General features: G+C 43.5%; 1 protein-coding gene across 10 annotated transcripts in view; it reads right to left on the minus strand.

Annotated features, from left to right (window-relative positions):
- FNDC3A (fibronectin type III domain containing 3A) overlaps positions 1 to 26,030 on the minus strand; it is a 206,205-nt gene that overhangs the window by 136,978 nt on the left and 43,197 nt on the right. For 3 of the 10 annotated variants that reach the window (XM_073343856.2, XM_073343865.2, XM_073343849.2), the window contains exon 1: positions 12,165 to 14,061. The exons of 4 other annotated variants lie outside the window; for them this stretch is intronic. Coding sequence is in view for 2 of the 6 variants with exons in the window: in XM_073343811.2 (XP_073199912.2) it covers positions 14,093 to 14,224 (132 nt within the window). In the remaining 4 variants the exon portion in view is untranslated. Of the gene's footprint in view, positions 1 to 12,164; positions 14,062 to 14,092; positions 14,225 to 26,030 lie in introns of those variants that run through there. 3 more of the 10 variants (XM_073343811.2, XM_073343802.2, XM_073343886.2) reach the window with 2 other exon arrangements.

The raw sequence follows: 26,030 nt of genomic DNA on the forward strand, positions 1-26,030 counted from the left end.
GCCCTATCCTGTCAATTTTTCTGTAGGACTTGAGGTAGGAGCAATAAGGGAAGAAAGGCATAACTCAGATGTCCTGTCCAGGAGAGAAGGAGAACATTGCTCTGAGAGTGCAGAGCTAGAGCTCCCCTTGAACTGCAGATGTTACATTTCCTGTTCATTTGGGAGGCAAACAGATCCCAGATCCCCACAGAGTGAAGATACTACTGAACTGTGCAACTGCCACCGGTGGTTGATGGTGAAATGCCTGCTGACGGTATCTGCCAATGCTTTCTAAGTTCCTGGAAGGTAAGCTGCCAAAAGGGTGATTCTATTCGTGATACAACAATTTCATAGCCTGACTGCTTCTATGCACAGGGGAATGGATCTTGGTCCTTCTTGGCTGTCAGTGTAAAAGATAGTTGTCATATTATCTGACATTATGAGGATATAGTGGAACCAGACAAATGCAGAAAGGCCTTGCAAGATTCTCGGATTTCTTGAAGTTCCAGAAGATTGATGTGCATTCAGGCTTCTTGGGTGGGTCCAAGTGCCATCCCATATGGCTGCCCATGTGGGCCCCCAGCCCAAGAGGGATGCATCTGTAATGATCATTCTTTCCAGTGAGGATTGGAATATCCATGCATATTTGATGGGGATCCTTCCACTATATTAAAGTGGATGTTACTTTGGAACCAATTGTCACTAGGATATTCATGCTCTGTTTGTTGATGAATACACTATTTAGAGTCATGCCTGTAGGCAATGTAAGTGGAGTCTGACAGATGGGGTAACATAAGTGCATGAAACCATGTGTCACAGAAGGGAAAGACAAGCTCTGACTGGTGCTCGAGGGTTGCACATAACCTGGTTTATCAGGTTGTCCATGGCTTGAAACATGTCCCTTAGTAAATAAGCTCTTGCTGTGACTGAGTCCATGGTCAGACCTATGAAGTCTATGGTCTGTGTCAAAATGATGGTAGACTTTTCCAAGTTTACACTGACTCTAGAGAGGATAGTAGCTGGAGCATTAATAAAGTTACTATTTGCATGCCTCTGACATGTCCTGGCAATGAGAAGACAGTCATTAAGATGAGGGAAGACAGAGAGGCTGTTTTGTCTGAAATGAGCTACTACTACCAGAAAAACATTGGTAAAGACCCAGGGGGATAGGAGGGTGGCAAGGCCAACTGGAGCACCCTGTATTGGAAGTGGTCGAGTCCCACCATGAATCTGAGAAACACCTTTGGGACTGGTGAATGTCCACATGGAAGTATGTGTCCTTCATATCGAGAACTGTAAACTGAATGTCCTTTTGCAGAAATGGGATTATGGATAACAATGTGACCATGTGAAATTTCAACTTGTGAATAAAGTAGTTGAGAATGAATGCTCACGAAATTGGGAGTTGGGGTGTGCGAGGGGGTGAGGGCTCTGGGGTGGGGCCAGAAATTAGGAGTTCAGGATGTGGGAGGGGGCTCTGGGCTTGGGTGCGGGGGGGCGGGAGAGGGCTCCAGCTGGGGTGCAGGCTCTGGGGTGGGGCTGAGGATGAGAGGTTCGGGGTGCAGGAGGGTGCTCCAGGCTGGGACCGAGGGGTTCAGAGGGTGGGAGGGGGGATCAGGGATGATGCAGGGGGTCAGGGCATGGGAGGGGGTCATGGGTGCAGGCTCTGGGGGGCACTTATCTCAAGCAGCTCCCAGAAGCAGCGGCATGTCCCCCCTCCGGCTCCTACGTGGAGGCACAGCCAGGTGGCTCTGCACTCTGATGCATCCACAGGCGCCACCCCTGCAGCTCCCATTGGCTGTGGTTCCTGGCCAATGGGAGCTGTGGGGGCAGCGCTTGAGGTTAGGAAGCATGCGGAGCCCCCTTGCTGACCCTTTGCATAGGAGCAGGAGCGGAGACATGCTGCTGCTTCTGGGAGCCGCACGGAGTGGGGGAAGCCCCTGACCCCACTCCCTGATCCCTGGCAGGAGTGGGGCAAGCCCTGGACCCCGATCCCCGATGGGAGCCTGAGGGCTGAATTAAAATGTCTGGTGGGCCAAATGTGGCCCCCGGGCCTAGTCTGCCCACCCCTGCTGTAGAATATATAAGGCTCAAGAGTCTAAGGTTTTGTATTTTTTCTGTTTCCTAATTAATCCAACTTTACTATATGGATGCTGAGCAGGTGATCTTTGTGATATTATGCAGAATATACATCTTAATTTAGAATATCAGCAAAATGCGTATATCTAATTCTATTGTTATGAAGGAATTTTTCCAAATGTGAACCAAAAGACAGTTACTTACCTGTATTATAACCATTGTTCTTCAAGATGTGGGGGCAGACATGTACTCCTCTCCAGGTTTGTGTGCACCCAGCACACTGAACCCAGAGAGTTTTGCCTAGCAGTACCTGTAAGGGCAGTGCTCACATTCTGTGACTTTAGCCCCTCACCTGGCTATTTAAGAGCAGTGCCACCCTGAGCCCCCTACGTTCCTTCACACCGAATGTTCATAGTAGAGACTTTTGCAGAGGGAATAGGAAGTGGGTCTTGGAATACATCTGCACCCACATCTCAAAGAACAACAGTTACAATACAGGTAAGTAACAGTTCTTTCCTTCTTTGAGTGGTTGCAGACGTCCATTCCACTTGAGTAACTCACAAGTAGTACTTGTGTATCAGGTGGGGCTTGTAGTCTACTTAAAGAATGATGGCAGGACTGCCTTCCCAAAGTTTCTATCTGACCTAGATGCCACAGTAATCGCATTGTGCCTGGTAAAAGTATGCATAGAAGACCATGTAGCAGACCTGCAAATGTCTAATTCCGAAACATCACTGAGGAATGTTACTGATGTCACTTGAGCCCTTGTCAAATGAGCCTGCAATCTCTGTGTAGGCATGGTCTGAGTTACTTTCATATGCTGATGTAATGCAAGAAGATTACCACCTGGAAATTGTTTGCACAGAGATCACCTGACCCCTCATCCAAGCCGCACAGGAGACAAGGTGATGCTTGAAAAGGCTTAGTTCTGTCCAGGTAGAAGACCAAGCATCATCTCTTATCCAATGTGTTGCTGTTTATCTGCACTGAAGTGTGGTTAAGGAAAGTAAATAAACAGTAGTAGTATAGTAAATAATTTATTTGGTTAAAGTGAAACTCTTAAACCGTTTTCGACACAACTTTTGGATGTGGCCATAGGGCAACTTTGTCCTTGAAGAACTTCATGTATGAGGGCTCTGTCATCTGCAGCTTGCATACTCTCCTTTCAGATTTTACACTTACAAGGAAGGCTGTCTTCTGGCACGGGAAGGACAGAAAACAAGTTGACAGGGACTCAAATGGAGGAGCCATAAGAGCAGCCAGGATGGTATTAAGGTCCTTCAAGGGAACCGGGACTTTCACATGCGGGTGGAGAAGAATGATTTCCCTTAGAATCCTCATCACCATGGTGTTTGAGAAAACTTTGACTTCCCTTGGATGGACAGATGAAATGCCCAGATCACTGCCAAGTGATCCGTCAACGAGCTCAGCACAAGACCAGAAGACTGAAAGTGCAATAGGTACTCCATAATGTCCTGAATACAGGCTAGCATTGGCTGAATTCCCTGAGAAAGTGACCAAACTGAAAATTGCTTCCACTTGGCCAAATAAGTCACCTTAGTGGAGGGCTTCCTGCTTTTAAACAACACCTGTCACACAGCTTCCAAACAGTGTTCCTCCTCCTCAGCTAGCCATACAGTATCCACACCATGAAATGCATTGTGCTGAGTGCTGGATGCAAACTTGATTGTGGTACTGAGTCAGTAGGTTATAATGAAGAGGAAGAGACAGATAAGACCTAATGGAGAGACTGAGTAGGCTGGAATAATTCCTCAGCCAAGCTGGAGTAATGAGAATCAGTTTGGCATGATCCAACTTCAGCTTGAGGATGACCTGTGGGGTGATTGGGCACACATTAGAACCAATTCCCAATTGAGGTGGAAGGTATCAGTTAATGAGCCTGCACTGACACCCGCTTAAGAGAAAAATTGATGGCACTTCTTGTTTGTCTCATTGTAAACAGATAAATTTTGGGAGAAATTCCTGCTGAGATGATCTGCCAAGTGATTCTGGCCTAGGTAAGTGAGCAGCTGTGGGAATGATGCTCTTTCCTTGATGCAGAACTGCCATAACTTTATTGCCTCCTGATGCAGCTGGTTAGAATGGGCTCCTCCCTGCTTGTTCACGTAATACACTAAGGTGGTATTGTCAGTGAGTATATGAACTGCTGTACCCCAGTGTGATCCTAAAAAGTTCATCAGCAATAGTAAATGGCTCATACTCCAAGAGGTTGAGATGGAGGGAAGTTTCCTGTTTTGACCACAAGCTCTGAATTTTCAATGCCCTTAGATATGGTACCCAGCCTATGGTGTAAGTGACTACAGTCCTGGCTGGTGAGGATGCACAAAAGAAACACCCTGGCATATGTTGCTCTGAAATGCCCACCACTGTAAGAAATCCAGGATCTCCAGAGGCACTTAGACAACAAATGACAACTGAGGCACTAGACCAACTTCAGCCAGGCTTGAAGAGGACAAAGGTATAGTCTTGCATGCTGGACAACGTAACCACATGACACGATGTGGCCTAGGAACTTTAGGCATGCATGGAGTGTAGTTGAAGGTTGAGACTGTAGTGCCCGATATAGGTTCTGAAGTGCTTGAAATTATTCATCTGGTGGAAGAAACACTCTTGAGCATGTAGAATCTAGCGAGGCCCCAATGAACTTGGGTTTTTGGAGTTGGAGTTAACGTCAACTTTTCTCTGTTCAATATGAGACCAAGATGATCAAAGAGATGTAGTGTGAATTGAACATGGGAGATGACTTGACTCTTGCTAACGAATTGTCTAGGTAGAGGAAAACATTACTAGCTCTTTTTCTGAGGTAAGCTGCAACAACCACCATGCATGTTGTACAAAGATGCTGAGGTCAGACTGAAAGGAAGCACACTGTACTGATAACGTGGACCCACCACAACAAATCTCAGAAGCTTCCTGTGGTTTGGGAGGATCACCATGTAGAAATAAGCATCTTGAAGGTCCAGAGCAGCAAGTCAGTCATTCTGGTTCAACGCAGGAAGGATAGTTGCTAGGATGACCATACAGAACCTCACATATCTGATGTATCTGTTGAGGTCACAGAGATTGAGGATAGGTCCCACCCCTCCTTTGGATTTGTGGACCAGGAAATACTGAGAACAGAACCCCTTTCCCTGATATTGCAAGGGAACCTCTTCTATAGCTCTCTGTGCAAGCAGAGTCTGGACCTGCTGAAGGAGGAGTGTCTTGTGAGAGGGGTCTCGGAAGAGGGACAGGGTAGGGGGATTGGAAGGGGGCTGCACAAAAATTGTATGGTATAATCAAACCTCATGGTGCTTAGGACTCATTTGTCTGTAGTGACTGTATACCAAGCACTGCAAAAGTGAGACAGCCTGTCCCTGAACTGAGGACCCACAGATGGGGTGGTCGCAACTGGAATGCTGCCCTGGACATTCAAGTCCAAATGGCTGGTAGCTGGACACTGGGAGGAAGGTGAGCTGGCTGGTTGAAATTGGACCCATCAGACCTCCTCCTCTGTGATTTATGACTCTTCATCTAAAAATCTTGCTATCTCAAAGTAAAGGATGACTGATGGAAAAACCACCATGAGCGGTATTGCTGTCGATTCCCCATAGTGACACCTCTTTGTGGCTGAGGTATAAACATGCAAGGAGCACAAAATAGTCCTTTATGTTCCACTAAACATCAAGAGCTATGCTGGAATTCCTGCAACAGTGAGGCCCTCCCCATAGTCATTGCTGATGCCATAATTCTGGACAAAGTGTCCACCACATCCAGAGCCAACTGCAATGAAGTACTGACCACCAGACAACATTCTTGCAAGGAAAGCCTTAAGACTCCTCCCTGGAGGCTTCTGGCAACTTCTCTGTGAACTTGGACATAGCATCCCAATTAACAAAGTCATATTTAGATAATAGTGCCTGCAGATTAGCAATGTGCATCTGCAATGATGAAGTCATATAAATTTTTCTCCCCATCAAGTCCAGTCTCTTGGACTATTTATTCTTAGGAGTGTACTTATATCTCCCCTTTCATGACCTGTCATTTACTGCTGTCACCACAAGAGAGTTAGGAGCTGGATGGGATTAAAAACATTTAAACCCCTGCATATGGACATAATACCACTTTTCAGAACACTTTGCTGCAGGTGGTTATGAAGCTGGGGTAGTCCACAGGCTCTTGGAAAAGACTTCATTTAAGCACCCCATTTATCAACAGAGTCTCTCTTCCTGGAGCTTAGGAGTGGTGGATATCCAACAACTTATGTATGTTTTCCTGCATTAACTCAGCTTGGTTCCCCAAGGTGGAAGCCATAAGCTTGAGAAATTCCTGGTATGACTTAAAGTCCTCAGGCACTGGTGAGAAAGAGTCTGGTATTGCAGCCATGCAGAGAGGAAGAAGTGTGTGGAGCGAATGGAGATTGTTGCAGGGGGCAGGTTCCTGCAGAAAAGGGTCATTCTGTACCAGCTCAGGAAGAATGACCTCAGACAGCATCTGTAATAGAGGAAGCTCAGGAACAGAGACTGCACCTGGAATCAGCAATCTTTCCCTGGACTGCGTCCAAGAGTAGTATCTCCAGACCGAAACACAACACAAAGATTCCCAGGAAGCCACTGGGAACAGAGGTAAGGCATTGGTGGCCAGTAGGTATTAGATCAGGGACTCCTATTGCGGGAATGGTTCTTATTCCAATACCGATGGTGATCTGAGGATCAAGAACAGTGCGTCAAAGATGAGGGGGAAGAGGAAGAAGATCCCAAACCAGATCTCAAGGAGCCTTGGAAGTCATCCGGTGGGAACAAAGGAGCCACCTCTAGGAATCGAACAGTCAGGCTCATGCAAATCCAATACAAAGAAGGCACCAGTGCTGAGGAGGAATGAGTAATCAATGTCATGGGTACCAGAAGAGGCATTGCCCTTGTAATTGACACTGGAGCAAATGATGGTCCTTATCGACTGTGATGAAGGGGTTTGTAGTAAGGATATTCATTCAGCCTCTGCGCCAATGAAACCCTCAGTACAGCAAAGGACACTGGCTGTGACTCTGCAGTGTGAACCATGAATGATGTGGTGCTGACAAACGACACATATCGGCAACCCAACCATACAGTGCCAATGGCACAAGACAATGATATAGAAGCCATAGCAGCTGCCAACCTCTGAACTATAGGGGAATCAGGAACAGAAAGGCCTGTCTTGGCAGGTCTGATGCAACAAAATCTGCTAATCATAGAACTGGAAGGGACCTCGAGAGGTCATCTAGTCCAGTCCCCTGCACTCATGGCAGGACTAAGTATTATCTAGACCATCCCGGACAGGTGTTTGGCTAACCTGCCCTTAAAAATCTTCAATGATGGAGATTCCACAACCTCCCTAGGCAATTTATTTGAGTGCTTAACCACCCTGACAGGAATTTTTTCCTAATGTCCAACCTAAACCTCCCTGGCTGCAATTTAAGCCCATTGCTTCTTGTCCTATCCTCAGGTTAAGAAGAACAATTTTTCTCCCTTCTCCTTGTAACGGCCTTTTATGTACTTGAAAACTGTTATCACGTCCCCTCTCAGTCTTCTCTTTTCCAGACTAAACAAACCCATTTTTTCAATCTTCCCTCATAAGGCATGTTTTCTAGACCTTTAATAATTTTTGTTGCTCTTCTCTGGACTTTCTCCAATTTGTCCACATCTTTCCCAAAATGTGGCGCCCAGAACTGGATGCAATACTCCAATTGAAGCCTAACCAGTGCAAAGTAGAATGGAAGAATTACTTCTCATGTCTTGCTTACAACACTCCTGCTAATACATCCCAGAATGATGTTCACCTTTTTTGCAAGAGCGTTATACTGTTGACTCATATTTAGCTTGTGGTCCACTATGACCCTCAGATCCCTTTCCGCAGTACTCCTTCCTAAGCAGTCATTCCCATTTTGTATGTGTGTAACTGATTGTTCCTTCCTAAGTGGAGTACTTTGCATTTGTCCTTATTGAATTTCATCCTATTTACTTCAGACTATTTCTCCAGTTTGTCCAGATCATTTTGAATTATAATCCTATCCTCCAAAGCACTTGCAACCCCTCCCATCTTGGTCTCATCCACACATTTTGTAAATGCACTCTCTATGCCATTATCTAAATCACTGATGAAGATACTGAACAGACCCAGACCCAGACCTCATCCCTGATCCCCCACTCATTATGCCCTTATAGCATGACTGTAAACCACTGATAACTACTCTCTGGGAATGTTTTTCCAACCATTTGTGCACCCACCTTATAGTAGCTCCATCTAGGTTGTATTTCCCTAGTTTGTTTATAAGAAGGTCATACAAGATAGTATCAAAAACTTTAGTAAAGTTAAGATATACCACGTCTACTGCTTCCCACCCCCCATCCACAAAGCTTGTTACCTTGTCAAAGAAAGCTATCAGGTTGGTTTGACATGATTTGTTCTTGACAAATCCATGCTGCCTGTTACCTTTTTACCTTATAATCTTCTAGATCAGGGGTTGGCAATCTTTGGCACCTGGCCCATCAATGTAAAGCCGCTGGGAGGCTGAGACAGTTTGTTTATCTGGAGTGTCTGCAGGCACGGAGCCCTGTAGCTCCCACTGGCGGCAGTTCACCATTCCCAGGCAATGGGAGCTGCGGGAAGCAGTGGCTAGCACGTCCCTCGACCTGCGCCGTTTCCTGCAGCTCCCATTGGCTGGGAATGGTGAACCGCGGCCAGTGGAAGCTGTGGGGCTCCGTGCCTGTGGACGTTCCAGATAAATCACCACAGAGAATGCTCCAAATCTATCCATGGGTGGTGAGAAGGAACTGAGGCAGCACTGCCCTTAAATAGCCAGAGGAGAGGCCAGAGCTTATGGGTACTGGAAGGCAAAATTCTCCAGTTTCAGTGTGCTGGCTACACATCTGCAACCACTTGAAGAAGAAAGCAGTATCGGCTACCTCGCAGATAGCTTGAAACACCACCACCAAAATAGTGTGAGCTACCCATTCATCCCAAAGGGCTACTAACGCTGAAGCTACATTACAGTTTACATGGCAATATTAACTATTTTGTCACTGTTCAGTAAAACAGAAATATCCAACAAATGCAGGTACAGAGGGCTGGGAGTGGCTTCCTCCTCCTTTCAACATGGTATTTTAAAAGTGCACTGTTATAAGCCCTGCAATTCTATCCCCCCCCCACCACCACCTCAATTGTGAGAGCTTCTGAGACTGAGGCTCTGTTTGTTATGTGCTGTGTGCACTAGCTGGGTTTCTGTTAGTCTGTCTTTGTTTTCATTTTGTTACTTGCTCTTTCTTTGTTTTAGGGGTGTTGTTGGTTCCTCTCCCCTTCCCCGTGGGTGGTTTGGGTATTTTGTTTTCCTCCATGAGGTCAACTTCCTCTGGATTTAGCTGTATGACCCACAAGCATGGGGTTCGGTATGTGCCTGCTGTCTCCTGCAGGCTGTAATACAGAGCCCTCATATATGAAGTTCTTCAAGGACAAAGTCGCCCTAGGGCCACATCCAACATTTTTGTCGAAAGCAACAGGGTCTGTCTGGGATTCTGTATGCTCTTAGTTTGGAGCCATTCCTGCACTTCCCTCAAAGCCATCTGACTGGCTTTTCTGTGCCAAGGTTGCCAGATGCTTTCCCGGTTCATCTGTTGGCCTATGCTGATGATACCTCAGTTTTTATCACGTCTGACAGTGACATTTAAGCATTTTGTGCTTTTTTACAAGGGTCTGAACGTTAACCGGGCTACGAGCAATTTGATCTTACTGGGCTCTTGGCAGTGTAGTGGTTCCCCTTCATTGACCCAACAACAGTAATGGGGCACCTCTGGGATTAAAGTGTTGGGAATCTTTTTCAAATGTATAATATACATTAAGGAAATGGGAAGGGGCTGAGAAGAAGGTGCAAGACCACCTGCAGAAATGATCCTGGCTCCTTCCTGGACTTTCTTTTCATGGACAGGTTTTGATTGCCAACTATCTTGTGGCCTCAATGTTGTGGCACCAGCTAGTGTGTCCAGATCAGTGGGTCTCACACTTGCGGCCCATGGGGCCATGTGCAGCCAACAAACCTCCCCAATGTGGGCTGTGGGGCTCCAGCAGTTTTGGAGCCTGGTCTCTCCCTTGACCCCACCTTCCGCCCCCAGGAGCTCCCACCATAGGCGATTTACAATGGCCTGGGGCTCCGGCAGTGCAGCGGAGCTGAGCGGTGTCTGCCTGCTTGCTCCACGTGTCTGCTGGCCCCTCCCTATGACCCCGGGGTGGTGCTGTGCCTCCACACACTGCCCCCTCCCCAAGTGTCCCTGCGGCCAATGGGAAGCTGCGGGGGCAGTGCCCCACGGCCCGCCCCACCTTGGAGTCCCAGGTAAGCACCGCACCCTCCGACCCCCTCCCAGAGCTTGCACCCCCCTCCTCACACACTCCAGCCCGCAAACTCCCTCCCCAAGCCTGCACCCTTCCCGTTCCCACACCCCTCCTCCTGCCCCCAAACTCCCTCCCAGAGCCAGCACCCCACCCCTTTCCCACACAACCCCTCCTGCCCCCAAACTGCCTCCCAGAGCCTGCACCCCTTCCCCTCCTCCCACCCCGAGCCTGCACTCCCACCCCCTGCCCCAGCCCAGAGTCTGCACCCAGCACCCAAACTCCATTCCAGAGGCTGCAACCCAGACCCCCTCCCCAACCAAACTCCCTCCCAGAACCCAACCTCTCACCCCTTCTGCACCCAAACTCCCTCCCAGAGCCTTAGACAGGTGGAGGGTGGAGTTTTGGGGGGTGGGTTCTGGGTGGCATGAATGACATTATTGGCCCGCTGGGAGGATTTGAGGACTGGCCCTGGCCCTAAGGTAAACTGAGTTTGAGACCCCTGGTCTGGATCCTTCCCTTTTGAACTGGATTCAGAGGCACATTAACCATTTTTTAAAATGGTCACCACTTGTTGAACCTGGTTAACGGTTCCTGACATTAGAGGAAAGGGGCCAGCAGTTCACTGATTTAGTCAGCAGGGTGGCAGCCTTTCTTTCGCCTCTGGTCTGTTCAGCAGTTGCTATACTCTGACTTCCCACTGGCCTGGAAGTCCCTGGCCTTCTTTCTTTCTGTTGTGCTCGCAGGATGGGCATGACTCTCACCTATTTTTGTTGGCATCTGACTGATTATCAAGTCTAGATTTGCCTCCATTCTATAATGGCCTTTTTTATACCAACCAATCCCTCTTTCGGGGTTTTTTTTCAAGCAGTTTGGGACTGACTTTCCCCAAGCCCCTAATTTTTTCTCTGAGTGAGATACAGCGCTCACATTCAGCTGCTTTCCTACCTGCTAACTTTTTGCTGGGTCAGGCAAAACTAGCCATTTTGAAATCTCAACAGAACAGAATGGCTGAGGTAGATTCTGCACACTGATTGTGGCCTGGCTGTTGACTGATAACACTTTTTTATAAATTGACTTGCAACCTAGACACTTTTTGGTTGACTTGGTGTGTTAACAATAGAATATCAGGGTTGGAAGGGACCTCAGGAGGTCATCCAGTGCAACCCCCTGTTCAAAGCAGGACCAATCCCCAATTTTTGCCCCAGATCCCTAAATGGCCCCCTCAAGGATTGAACTCACAACTGTGGGTTTAGCAGGCCAATGCTCAAATCACTGAGCTATCCCTCCCCACCTCCAGTATTTTGAGTGAACTTGATGATGTTTTAGGGATTCATTTTTAATGTTCACTTAAGACATGTTTTGCTTCATTTTATTCACCTTTTTGTGCACATATTGTAATTTTATAACATTCATAGTTTTTAATGTGATTTTATGTGAATAAAGATGTTTTTCATGTCATCTAGGACCCTGTGAGGTGGAAGAGTCCCAAAGATGATGCTGCAGCCTGAGCCAGAATGTCTATACCACAATTATACAGCCCCGTCAGCTGGCAGCTGTCTTGTGGAAAAAATAGTATGCGATCATGTAATTGAGGCTGCACAGGCAACCTTAATTCTGACATTTTCTAATTTTGGAATGCTTGACTTTGCAACTTAACAGTCTTTTAACATAGTTATTTTGGATGTAATTTCCTAAGTTTTTTCCTCGCTTTACAGACAGCCCCCCAACCTGAAGCAAATACTCACCAGCAACCACACAACAAAAACACAAACAGGAACCTATCCTTGCAAAAAAGCCTGTTGTCAACTGTGTCCACATATCTATTCAGGGGACACCATCATAGGGCCTAATCACATCAGCCACGGTATCAGAGCCTCATTCACCTGCACATCTACCAATGTGATATATGCCATCATGTGCCAGCAATGCCCCTCTGCTATGTACATTGGTCAAACTGGACAGTCTCTATGTAAAAGAATAAATGGACACAAATCAGACATCAAGAATTATAATATTCATAAACCAGTCGAAGAACACTTCAATCTCTCTGGTCACTCCTTTACAGACCTAAAAGTGGCAATATTACAACAAAAAAACTTCAAAAACAGACTTCAACGAGATACTGCTGAATTGGAATTAATTTGCAAACTGGACACCATTACATTAGGCTTGAATAAAGACTGGGAGTGGATGTGTCATCACACAAAGTAAAACTATTTCCCCATGTTTATTTTTTCCCCCTACTGTTCCTCACACGTTCTTGTCAACTGCTGGAAATGGCCCACCTTGATTATCACTGCAAAAGGTTTTTTTTCCTCTCCTGCTGGTAATAGCTCACCTTAACTGATCACTCTCGTTACAGTGTGTATGGTAACGCCCATTGTTTCATGTTCTCTGTGTATATAAAACCCCCTTACTGTATTTTCCACTTCATGCATCCGATGAAGTGAGCTGTAGCTCACAAAAGCTTATGCTCAAATAAATTTGTTAGTCTCTAAGGTGCCACAAGTCCTCCTTCTCTTTTTTTGAAAAATTTAGAAAACAAAACTTCCATTATGTAGAATTATATTGACCTCCCCTCTTGTGTCACCAGGAGGGCTGGAATCTTTATTTCCATCGCAGTCTTCTACTAGAGCTAACAGAGGAAATGATGACAGTAGAAGCTGTTATCTTCTGTGTGAACCTGCCACGATAGGAGAATGGAGACACTCTGTCTGTGGGCTTCACAGCTATTTGCTGACAGCAAAGGAATGCTGAGACTCAGGAATAATGGGCTCAATGCCAGGTTCTACAGGGGAGTGTTCTCTAGTGGTTACAGACCCTTCTGCCCCATCCCCAAGCTCCTCAGTTCTTGCCAAATTTCAAGCTCCTGCTCCAAAGGAAGTAGCACTAGAGCTTCTTAATAAAAGAGTTAAGATTTTTTTTTTAATGGGGGAAAACAACATATTTTTCCTAATGTATTTCTGGAAATGGCAAATCATTTTAGCTAAAGCTTTTAAATAATAAGCATGAGGCAAACATCCAGCTTGGAAAATTTCAGCCCAAATAGTTTAAATTTGGCAAAGTTATAAGCAACTGAAACCAGGATCTTACAATGGGAAATGGTGGACACCATTAAGTGTAAGCATTGCTACCTGTGCTGCCTATACTATGTTCAGTATACACCATCGCAGTATCAGAATTAGTCATGCAAGATCCATTCAGAGGGACCTGTATTCTCTACCCCTCCTTCTAACGGCACATTTGACTGTATGGGAAAAGGAAGCCTAAAAGGTTATACATGTGGATTCACAAACACAGGTATATGTAAAATCTTTCCCTTCTCAGTCCAGCTTTTACATCCTGCAAGGAAGCCAAAATTGTGGATTCGTGACACTGTTGTGGCCATGGACTTGACTGTGACAATATGAGCTCACTATGATATCTGCTCAGGATCATATAGGATAGTGTCCCCAAACTGTGCCCCCCTTCCCCCAGCAGAGTGGAAGAACGTTTCGGGGGGAACGACAGGGCCGGAGCCAGGCACTGCAGGGGCAGGGAGGGAGCACCAGCCACCCAGCCCCACTCTGCCCCCAGCACTGCTCCGACTGTGGCCACAGCATCAGCCCGACTCCCGGCCTGGCTGAGGCTCCACTCCTGGCCCCAGCCCCTCCCCTGGCCCCAGCCCCTTTACCTCTGTCCCCTTCCCCCGGATCCATGGCCTCGCTCCCAGCCGCAGCTCCCAGTGGGAGAGGGACGCAGACAGGGGTTGCGGGGGTGTGATGTGAAAAGTTTGTGGACCACTGATATAGGAGGACAGAATTGGCTGAAAGAGAAAAATCCTCATGTAAAGAAACAAGTCATTTGTGGATTTGAAAAAGGTCTTAAAATACAGAAAAAAATCTGTGAAGTACACGCACTTAGATTTTTTTAGTTTAATATATTTCAAGAGTTTCTCCAGTATATGAGTTCAATTGGAAAGCAGTGGTGTAAATATCATCTATAACAATCTCCTCTACCAGGAGAGCATTTCCCCACCATACACAGTACCCTAACAGGGTATTCTTTATAGTACATGATTGGCAGTATTAGGAGGGTATTATGGTGAAAGGTCCCATTCACCATAATTCCAGATCTTTTCCACATTACGAAGACAGTTTCTCCTTCCCCTCTGTCAACTAAAATCTACCCCAGCAAATCCCAGAAAATAAAGGTAAACACAAAGTATCATGTATAATAGAAGCAGTGATGAAATAAAAGACAAGGAAACAGCTGCAGTTGTCCTTCATGAAGGCAGAACACAAAACGTGGAGAGGAGAACACCACCGGGGGAGATGCTGTCTCTATTGTGCTAAAATTATATATTTTCCCCGGTTGCTAGATTTGACTTTTAAAAATACAGATTTTGTTCTCTTAAAGAAAAAAAAGAAAAAAAGAGAGACTAATAACATATGTAGTACTGCGTTTGATTTTAAACAGCAAGAAAAGGACAAACCAAACTACGGCATGATGATCTATCACAGTGATACTCAGATTGAGGCTTGGGAGCTGCAAGTGGCTCTTTGCAGCACATGATATTAAGACACTGTGTGATTTAATTATTAACCAAAACTAAAAGTTATTATTAACTAATCAGGATGCTTTTATTATGTTATTAACCAATTGTAGAATACTTGGTCAGTCATTTCGCTGGGGGAATTATATATAAAAACAGAAAATGAAACAATGAATTCAGACTACTGTGGTTCTTTTGGGTAATGCTGATCACTAAGGTCTGAGTATCATTCATCTATCATATGTTTTTCAGCAAGAAAAATGTCAAAATTAGAATTTACATCACAAATGAGATGTAAACTAGTTTAAATATTCACTAGCATCTCTGCTTAACTCTACATGTTGAAACAAAGAATTTCATACTTTATAACTAAAAATACTACATTTAATAATCAAAAGGCCTGAGTAATAAAGTGGATATCCTTTGAAGTACTACAGTCATTTTTATATCTATCTTGTGTTGCTCTGTTGATTAGAAAGATTATTTTTCCTACTTGTGCAGGCCAATACCACCCAGGTACAGCTTTTAATATTAAAACTTATGAATCTTAAAAGAGCAATTTGCTTGCAGAAATACTAACGGCTCCCTTTCAATTCAAATGTTTTCACCTCAACTCATACTTGAAAGAGAGAGAGAGAAAAAAAGTTTTCCAGTTAACATGGTTTTAAAAGCAAATCTCAACCACAGCAGAATCATTTAACAGGATCATTCTTCACTTAAATACATGATTTTTCTAGCATTAATAAGTTTCTGTATTACACTGATAACATGACTGATGCTATATTAAAATTAGCTGAGACCACTTGCAAAATAAAGACTGGATCCTGCACAGAGAAAAGGCCCTATGCCCTTGTGGCACACCACTGACTTCAGTGGTTTCCTTACATGGAGACAGTTGCAGGATCAGAGGAGGAAAAAAACCCAGTACATTGTATTATTTAAGTAGCAGCATACTGTGCATTTTTTCTACTACAATCTTAGATCCATGGGTAGAAAAACAGGAATGAAAACAATTACATGATTCTATCTACTGATTATGACAATGGAATAATTACATTTTAATCAACAGATCTTTTATACAAGTTGTCAGATATGAATTTTAACATTTTAGAAGCATTAATGTACAACATATTTAATTAGGCAAATAATCCTGGAATAGTAATTTATTATTATAATATCTCACAAGCTGTTTCTTCATTGAAGGTTTGTATTAACAGTATTAATCTTGTTATGTCTTTTAGGTTTAAATGTAGCTATTTGTGATTTTCATCTGACATCCTTAATTAGGCAAAATAATTACCATTTTCTTTAAGTACTGGATGCATTTTTAATAACATTGTTAAACTGTTTTTAATTTAATGTACAAGTAATTTCAGTTACAAATTGGCGTACAGAATTTATCCTTGTTTGGTACGGATTTGAAAGTTATTAATATACTATGAGCCAGATCCTTAGCTGTTGAAGCCAATAAATGTATGTTGATTTACACCAGCTGAAAATCTGGCCCTGTATTTCTAATTGGACAGATGCATGATTTATATAAACAAACAAACATGAATGTTTCCAGATGCTAAATATTTAACCATATTAAATAGCAATAGTGTATTTAGTGTAAGATATATTAATGATGCATCAGGGCTGGCATTACCATGAGGTGAACTGAGGCGGCCGCCTCAATTGCCAGACTGTGGGGGGGCAGCACTAGGACCCAGAGTGTAGAAAATTGTGTCTTCTGATGGTGCATATGTATTCTCTCTGCTCTAGATGCACAGAGGTGGTGGAGTGCTGTGCTGGAGGAAGGAGGGCTCAAGAGACATAACAGGCAGGCAGGAGAAAAGGTGAGAGGGAATAACTGAAAGCAGCACGAGCTGCAGGGAGAGAGAGGAAGAGGAGGAGCCTCTTACTCAGGGATTTGGAGCAATCAAATTTTTGAATTGCTTCGCTCCAGCTCCGCTCCGGCACCAATAGTGACTGCTCCAGCTCCGCTCTGACTCCGCTCTGCCTCAAATTAATTTTTTAACTAAATAAAAAAGTGCATACTGTAATTCTGAAAAAACATTTTTATTCAGACTTTTAAAACAATTTAAATATCAATGATGATACTAACTAGAATCATTCATAATTCATTCTGTAAAAAATTATTGCAGCAATCAAGTAGTCTTTCATAGCCTGCCGCAGGTTCTTCACTTCGTCCCATTCAGCTTTTAACAACTTGAGTTCTCTTGTTCCAGCAGCAGCCATTTGTTCACAGTAAGATTGAAAAATGAGAAGCCAATCAATCATCGCAAATGTTGAACCCCAGCAAGTCACAGTATCCAATGACTGAGTTACCCCATGTAGATCAAACAGAGCACTTTGAATACTTGGGGTTCATAGTTTGACGACGACTTGTCAAATTTTTGCCAGAAATTTCTTCGCATGTTCTTTGTTCAGTTCATCCCAGATTGCCAACTGAAGAGTGTGAATACCACACCTCATCAGTTGGACTTTTGAGTCGTCCTCATGAAGCCATGTTGGAAGTATGAGGCTAGGGTCATTAACCCATTGCGCAGCAGCACCCACATTGAGTTCGATTTCATCCATTCCTTTAGTTCCTTCATCAGGCAAAATAGCTTCAGTTCTGTCCACATTCCTGTTCTCAGAGGTAGAAATGGTTTCATTGTCCTCGCTGAAATTTTTGATGGCACACGTCATGTTTGCTGCATTGTCAATGCAGATGCTCAGCACTTGCATTTCACTGATCCCAAATTTTTCTAAAATAGCTTTTACTTGACTTTTCACATATGAAGAATTGTGACACCCTTCAGTGTCGATTATGTCCAAGGTTTTTACCAAAGCCTTCTTTTTTCCTTCTTCGTAGTACTGAGCATTGATTGCAAGGAAATTTCTGTTTCCACGGGTTACCGCATCCATTTTCAGGTAGCACAATTTTTGCTCCAAAGCTTTCTTGAGCTCTTCGTGACCAGACTCAGCTGTGCTGACAACTAAATGACGAACCGCATTGTGCCCCATTGAAACGCCAAGCTGCCAACCCATTTCACCTGCAATTTTTTGGAATCCTTTGTTCTTTAGCCTGAAGGGAGTGAGGGGTGTTGAACTCAAGCAAACCATTTCCATCAGCCCTTCACGGAAAGTATTGGCATCCATGGGGACTGTAACCTTTGTGGACTTCAAATATGAGTCAAGTTTTGTTTGCTCAATTTTGGGTTTCTTTTCAGATGAAGCTCTACAAAAAAATCTTTTCTCCAGGAGTTTTCAAAGAGCCAGATGAATGTCGCTTAGCCACGTCACCTTTCTGTTTTGCCTCATCTTCCTGGTCCTTTTTTGTAACCAGAACTGCATAGTTTTCAGGATGGTTACGTTTTACATGCCGCCAAAGGTTGAAACTTTTCACAGCACCTGCTTCACTTGTCTTGAAGCTACATGGTTTGAGCTCACCATTCACTTCCTTTTCCACCTTGCACGTTGCCGATTTCTTCTTTGCTTTTCCCAAAAGCCCAAATTTGGGCTTTTCAAATTCAAAAGTAAAGGCGTCATTGAGATCCTTTTCCGTAAATTGGCTATCAATCATGGGGGGCAGATCTGATTTTTTTGTTGAAGCCATGGCCAAATCTTCTTGTGCTGATATCGCATCCAAATGTTTCTTGTCGAAAAGCAATGAACAAAAGCATTACATTTTTTTATAATGTACCTGCTTGTGATATCTTAACCACTTAATGTACTTCGAATTTATTTTGTATTTTCTGGACAAAAATGATAGCATTTTCTTTTTACACAAAATTATTAAAGTATATTTTAATATTTTAACATTTTAACATGTTTCTTGCAGTTTTAATGAAGTATTTTAATATACATAATTAATATTAACTTGTTTATAAATTGCAAGTTAGTTTTTCTTATGAAATTTTGCAGTAAAAATATTCGAAATATTTTCCAAGTTTTTAATTAATATCTCAAAAACAATTTAATATAGATATATCAGTGAAATTTGGTATGTGTCATAGCGTTAGTACGTGCTATCGCTGTTCTACAACATTAATTGTTGGGAAGTAACAAGGCTACATGTTACAAGGTTGAAAATAAACTTTAACAGGAAAGCCGATTCAAATTGCAAGCACAGTCCTTTTAGTAAAGAGAGCAAATTTTCGGAAATATGTTTTTGCTTCACCAGCCTGAATAGATTATATAAGATAGAGCAAATAACAGGTTCTCTTTTGTATAATGTTTCCAGCCTGACAAAGGAAAAACATATTTCCGAAAATTTGCTCTCTTTACTAAAAGAACTGTGCTTGCAATTTGAATCCGCTTTCCTGTTAAAGTTTATTTCCAATGTTCTATCATACAACATCATACAAATAAAATTATTTAAAACTACAGGTGTCGTGAACTGGGGGGACTAGGCCAATTTTATTTAATATTTTTAAAATCTTTGACTATTTAACAGATACGACCCTGGAATATGATTTAATGCTAAAACATGCATTAAAATGGTACTCTTAATTTATTTTGTATAATTAATCATTTCTGAGAAAACAGTTTAAAAATTTTAATCTGCTTAGATGCTTAGAATGACACAATTTTACTTATTACTTATTACCTATTTTTCAACTTTGGAACCATAAATTTTAAACGCAATAATAAATAATAACCAAAAATTATTAACTTATTATGGAACATAATATTACCATTGTAGCCAGGGACAGTTGACGACAAGCCTTACTTGAAATATGAAATAAAAATGACCATCCGCCAGTTCGAGACCCCTATGATTTAAATAATTTTGGAAAATGTAATACTGTATCACATACTAACGCTAAGACACAGACATAAATTTCATTACTTTATATTAAAGCATTTTTGAGATATTAATCAGAAATTAAATTTTCATCACCTCCTTGAAGGGACTGTAGCTCCCTTAGGAGAATTTTAGGACACGTGTTCACAGAAACGTTTTTTCCTAAAATGATCGAAGGATTCACCCCCAAAGGTGTTGGACATTTTGCAATCACTCTGGATATATCACAAAAATCACTCCTAATTTATGCAAAAATGTTTACTGTATATTTATATGCCTGCTGCATGTGACTTTTTCACTAAATTTAAAATTACAAACAATGCTACCAAAAGACCGTTGAACAGATGACCTATAAAATAAGTCCGCCAGAGTGATACGGGAGCACGTACAAATGAACCGGTAACGGGAGCCCGTGTGAGAAATGAGCTTAAGTGGTTAATATCTCTTGCGATATCTTAATATATCAATAAACAAAAACATTTTTTTTGCAATATACCTGTTTGTGATATCTTAAATCTTGTGTCTTGCGACACACTTTTCCATAATCGCAGCACTCCGCACGTCTCGTTGATCAACCCTTACAAAAGAAGTATCAACATATACTAATCTACGCGAGTACATACTTGCCTAACCTTGGCACAAGGGTGGGAGCAGTCTGCAGTGTTGCTGGATGTCTGATAATTATCTGATTCTTTAATAAAACATATCTCAAAAAAACTTTGTAATTTTGTATCTGTACATTAAATCTTGATTTCAGCCAAAGTGAGAATAACTGACATATTATGTAAAGTGGTAAAGTAGATATTAATATCAATTGTTATTGAATCTGAAAGTTTTGGCACCTTTAGGACTTTCTTGCTAGATATCATTCGTTTTGGATTGAAAATGGAAAAAAAAAACTGGATCAGTAGAGCAGTCAAAATATTCTGTGCTCCGGCTGCCAGGCAAAAACCTGCAGCTCCACTGCTCCGCGCTCCAGCTCCGGGCTCTGCTCCAAAGCCCTGCTTTTATGTACCTCTCTAGCCTGGACTGATTAACACCAGTTTCTCAGGGAGCTTCCTGTTTCCTGCTGCTTCCCTGAACCCACTTGAGGAGAATAGGCAGTCAACTGAAGTAGTAGGAGCCAGTTAGTCCCTTTAAGACACTGATATCTTCCCTCACTCAGGCCCTGCTACCAGCCTGCTTATTTGTCCCCTTCAATTCAGTGTTGAGAGCCACTATAGTTGGCACAGAACAGCAGTCATGAGTGAAAGAAGGAAACGCCCCTCTGGGGCAGCATTCAGAAAAAGAAAGAAAGCTAAAGGAAGCTTTTCTATCTAAGCAGGAAGGAGCTCTCCTGAGATAAATAGACACAAATGTTCATGGTGAGCCTTCTGGCCCCAGTGAGGACGTGAGTGGTGAGGAGATGCCTGATATTCCAGTTAGAGTGCAGGTGACGTGGCAGCTACTGCAGCATCCATATCTCCATCTCAAATGGATGTAACCACGCACATTCCTGAAGAAAAGCATAGATCAGAGAAGAGTGTGATGGAAGCGCAAGAAACAGCTGCTGCCGAGTTTAGTTCCTTAAGTCTAGATGATCAAGGATTGTGGACCCACTTGAGCAGTACCCTGAAGGACTTCCTTGTACTGCATGGGCTGCAGAAAGTGAAAAACTCCATGTTCCCCAAAGACAATGAAAATAGAAGTTTCCATCCAACACATTACAGGCGTGAAATCCCCAATGGTGACAAAGTGGAGAGGCCATGGCTTATGTACTCAAAAACTCGGAATGCTGCATACTGTTTTTGCTGCAAACTCTTCCAGTCTAATGTTCCAGCCACATTGGGTTCTACAGGAACAAAGGACTGGGAAAATCTGTCATGCCAAGAGAAGGCAGCAAATCACCAGAGAGCATTCCATCGGTGGAAAGAGCTTGAGATGAGACTAAGGTTAAAGGCCATCATAGATGATCAGCATCAAGAGAAGATTGCATCAGAGTCTCTTTACTGGTAAAATGTTCTGAAAAGGCTCATTGCCATTGTGAGAATGCTTGCTACCCAAAACCTAGCATTGCGCGGCACTTCAGATCAGCTGTATGTGCCAAACTGGAAACTTCCTTAAAATTGTGGAGCTGATGGCTGAGTTTGATGCTGTACTCCAGGAACATCTAAGAAGACTCACCACCCAAGAAATGTACCCACACCACTACCTTGGAATAACAATTCAAAATGAGATCACACAGTTACTGGCAACAAAAGTCAAACAGAAGATTGTGGCAGATCTGAAGTCAGCAAGATATTACTATGCTATTCTGGACTGCACACCTGACATCAGCCATATGGAACAAATGACTTTCATGGTCCGTTTTGTAACGAAAACAGAACCTCGTGAAAATGTCCCCGCAATGGTGACTGTCAGAGAGCATTTTCTAGAATTTATTGACATTGATGGTACTACAGGAGCTGGTATGACAAATGTGTTTCTTAAAAAGCTGGAAGATATGGGAATTGTGATCATAGAATCATAGAATATCAGGGTTGGAAGGGACCTCAGAAGGTCATCTAGTCCAACCCCCTGCTCAAAGCAGGACCGATCCCCAATTAAATCACCCCAGCCAGGGCTTTGTCAAGCCTGACCTTAAAAACTTCTAAGGAAGGAGATTCTACCACCTCCCTAGGTAATGCATTCCAGTGTTTCACCAACCTCCTAGTGAAAAAGTTTTTCCTAATATCCAACCTAAATCTCCCCCACTGCAACTTGACACCATTGCTCCTTGTTCTGTCATCTGCTACCACTGAGAACAGTCTAGAGACATCCTCTTTGGAACCCCCTTTCAGGTAGTTGAAAGCAGCTATCAGCTCATTTTTCTCTTCCGTAGACTAAACATCCCCAGTTCCTTCAGCCTCTCCTCATAAGTCACATGTTCCAGTCCCCTAATCATTTTTGTTGCCCTCCGCTGGACTCTTTCCAATTTTTCCACATCCTTCTTGTAGTGTGGGGCCCAAAACTGGACACAGTACTCCAGATGAGGCCTCACCAATGTCGAATAGAGGGGAACGATCACGACCCTTGATCTGCTGGCAATGCCCCTACTTATACATCCCAAAATGCCATTGGCCTTCTTGGCAACAAGGGCACACTGTTGACTCATATCCAGCTTCTCGTACACTGTAACCCCTAGGTCCTTTTCTGCAGAACTGCTGCCAAGCCACTCGGTCCCTGGTCTGCAGTGGTGCATGGGATTCTTCCGTCCTAAGTGCAGGGCTCTGCACTTGTCCTTGCTGAACCTCATCAAATGTCTTTTGGCCCAATCCTCCAATTTGTCTAGGTCCCTCTGCATCCTATCCCTACCCTACAGCGTATCTACCACTCCTCCCAGTTTAGTGTCATCTGCAAATTTGCTGAGAGTGCAATCCACACCATCCTCCAGATCATTTATGAAGATATTGAACAAAACCGGCCCCAGGACCGACCCTTGGGGCACTCCATTTGATACCGGCTGCCAACTAGACATGGAGCCATTGATCACTACCCGATGGGCCTGACAATCTAGCCAGCTTTCTATCCACCTTATAGTCCGTTCATTCAGCCCATACTTCTTTAACTTGCTGGCAAGAATACTGTGGGAGACAGTGTCAAAAGCTTTGCTAAAGTCAAGGAACAACACGTCCACCGCTTCCCCTTCATCCACAGAACCAGTTATCTCATCATAGAAGGCAATTAGATTAGTCAGGCATGACTTGCCCTTGGTGAATCCATGCTGGCTGTTCCTGATCACCTTCCTCTCATGCAAGTGCTTCAGAATGGATTCCTTGAGGACCTGCTCCATTATTTTTCCAGGGACTGAGGTGAGGCTGACTGGCCTGTAGTTCCCAGGATCCTCCTTCTTCCCTTTTTAAAAGATGGGCACTACATTAGCCTTTTTCCAGTCGTCCGGGACTTCCCCCGATCACCCTGAGTTTTCAAAGATAATGGCCAATGCTCTGCAATCACATCCGCCAACTCCTTTAACACTCTCAGATGCAACGTATCCGGCCCCATGTACTTGTGCACCTCCAGCTTTTCTAAATAGTCCCGAACCACTTCTTTCTCCACAGAGGGCTGGTCATCTCCTCCTCATGCTGTGCTGCCCAGTGCAGTAGTCTGGGAGCTGACCTTGTTCATGAAGACAGAGGCAAAAAAAGCATTGAGTACATTAGCTTTTTCCACATCCTCTGTCACTAGGTTGCCTCCCTCATTCAATAAGGGGCCCACACTTTCCTTGACTTTCTTCTTGTTGCTAACATACCTGAAGAAACCTTTCTTGTTACTCTTAACATCTCTTGCTAGCTGCAACTCCAGGTGTGATTTGGCCTTCCTGATTTCACTCCTGCATGCCCGAGCAATATTTTTATACTCATCCCTGGTCATTTGTCCAATCTTCCACTTCTTGTAAGCTTCTTTTTTGTATTTAAGATCAGCAAGGATTTCACTGTTAAGCCAAGCTTGTTGCCTGCTATATTTACTATTCTTTCTACACATCGGGATGGTTTGTCCCTGTAACTTCAATAAGGATTCTTTAAAATACAACCAGCTCTCCTGGACTCCTTTCCCCCTCATGTTATTCTCCCAGGGGATCTTGCTCATCAGTTCCCTAAGGGAGTCATGATATCTGACATGAGAAGTCAGGGCTATGATAATGGTGCCAACATGAGAAGAAAGAACAGAGGAGTGCAGACACGGATCCAAGAGTTAAACCCTCGAGCTTTTTTTGTCCCATGCAGTTCTCATTCATTGAACTTAGTGGTCAGTGATGCAGCATCAGCTTCTAGTGAGGCTGCTGAATTTTTTAATGCAATTCAAAGCATCTATATATTCTTCTCTGCATTAACTCATCGATGGCAAATTTTGAAGCAACATCTAGGAACATCCCCTCTGACACTGAAACCACTGAGTGCCACACAATGGGAAAGTCGAATGGAGGCGATAAAGCCTATCAAACACCAAATTGGGAAAATAGATGATGCCGTAGTTGCCATTATGGAGGATAATGCTATGACGGAAACTGTTTGTGGGAGAACAGTGGCAGAGGGAAATGAAATCACCAGAAACATACATAACTTCAAATTTCTGTGTGGCTTAGTGTTGTGGTGTGACATACTGTTTGAAATAAATGTTGTAAGCAAGAGACTCCAAGGTGTTGACCTTGATATATCTGGAGCAATGGAACAATTGGACAAAGCAAAGTCATACCTACAGTCTTACAGGTCAGATGAGGGATTTCAAAACATTCTGAAGTGTGCACAGAAGTTGGCAGAGGAACTTCACACTGAAGCTATTTTCCCACCCATTCAAGAATAAAAAAGAGTCACCAAAGAAGACGACATTTTGATTACGAGGCACAGGATAATCCCACAAGAGACCCCAAACAACAATTCAAAGTTGAATTCTTTAACCAGGTGCTAGATTGTACAATACAATCAGTTGAAGAACGTTTCATGCAGCTCAAGGAACACAGCAGTATATTTGGGATCTTGTATGATATTCCAAGACTCCTCACTATACCTGAAGATGACCTGCATCAGCAATGCAGGGACTAGAGACAGTGTTGACACGTGATGACTGTGTGATATAGATGCGAGTGAATTAGGTGATGAACTGAAATCCCTTTCAAGATACATTTCAGCAGGATCAACTCCAAAGGTTGTTCTGGAATATATGTGCACAGATAAGATGACCACCCTCTTTCCAAATGCTTTTGTTGCTTTGCACATACTTCTAACACTTCCTGTAACAGCTGCCAGTGGAGAACGCAGCTTCTCCAAGCTGAAGTTAATAAAATCACATCTATGCTCCACAATGACACAGGAGAGGGTGGTCGGCCTTGCAACCATCTCAATAGAGCATGAGCTGGCCCAGACTGTGGACCTTCAGGAAGCAGTTCAAATCTTTGCAACCAAGAAGGCACAGAAAGCACCACTTTAATTATTCAAACAGATAAAAATGCCAGTGCTTACTAGGCAGACAAGAAAAGTTACATTTGCTGTTCAGGTGTTTGAAAGTTAAGTGTTACTTAAAATGTTTGAACAAGGCATTTTAAGTTGTTAGTTCTTCTTTATTGGGGTAGGTAGCAGAGCAGTACCATGAGAGGAGTAGAACAAGAAGGCGGCAGAATTGAGACCTTTCAAAGTTTTGGGCCAAGCGAGGGGGGAAAGGGACATCATTTGAGCTCCCCGACTCAGGTGCCAAAATGTTGTGGGCTGGCCCTGTGAAGCACAACTGATCAGTGGAAGATCTACCACTGGAGCATCTGGGTCTCTG

The sequence above is a fragment of the Lepidochelys kempii genome, chromosome 1, assembly GCF_965140285.1.
Source record: "Lepidochelys kempii isolate rLepKem1 chromosome 1, rLepKem1.hap1, whole genome shotgun sequence".
Classification (NCBI taxonomy): Eukaryota; Metazoa; Chordata; order Testudines; family Cheloniidae; genus Lepidochelys; species Lepidochelys kempii.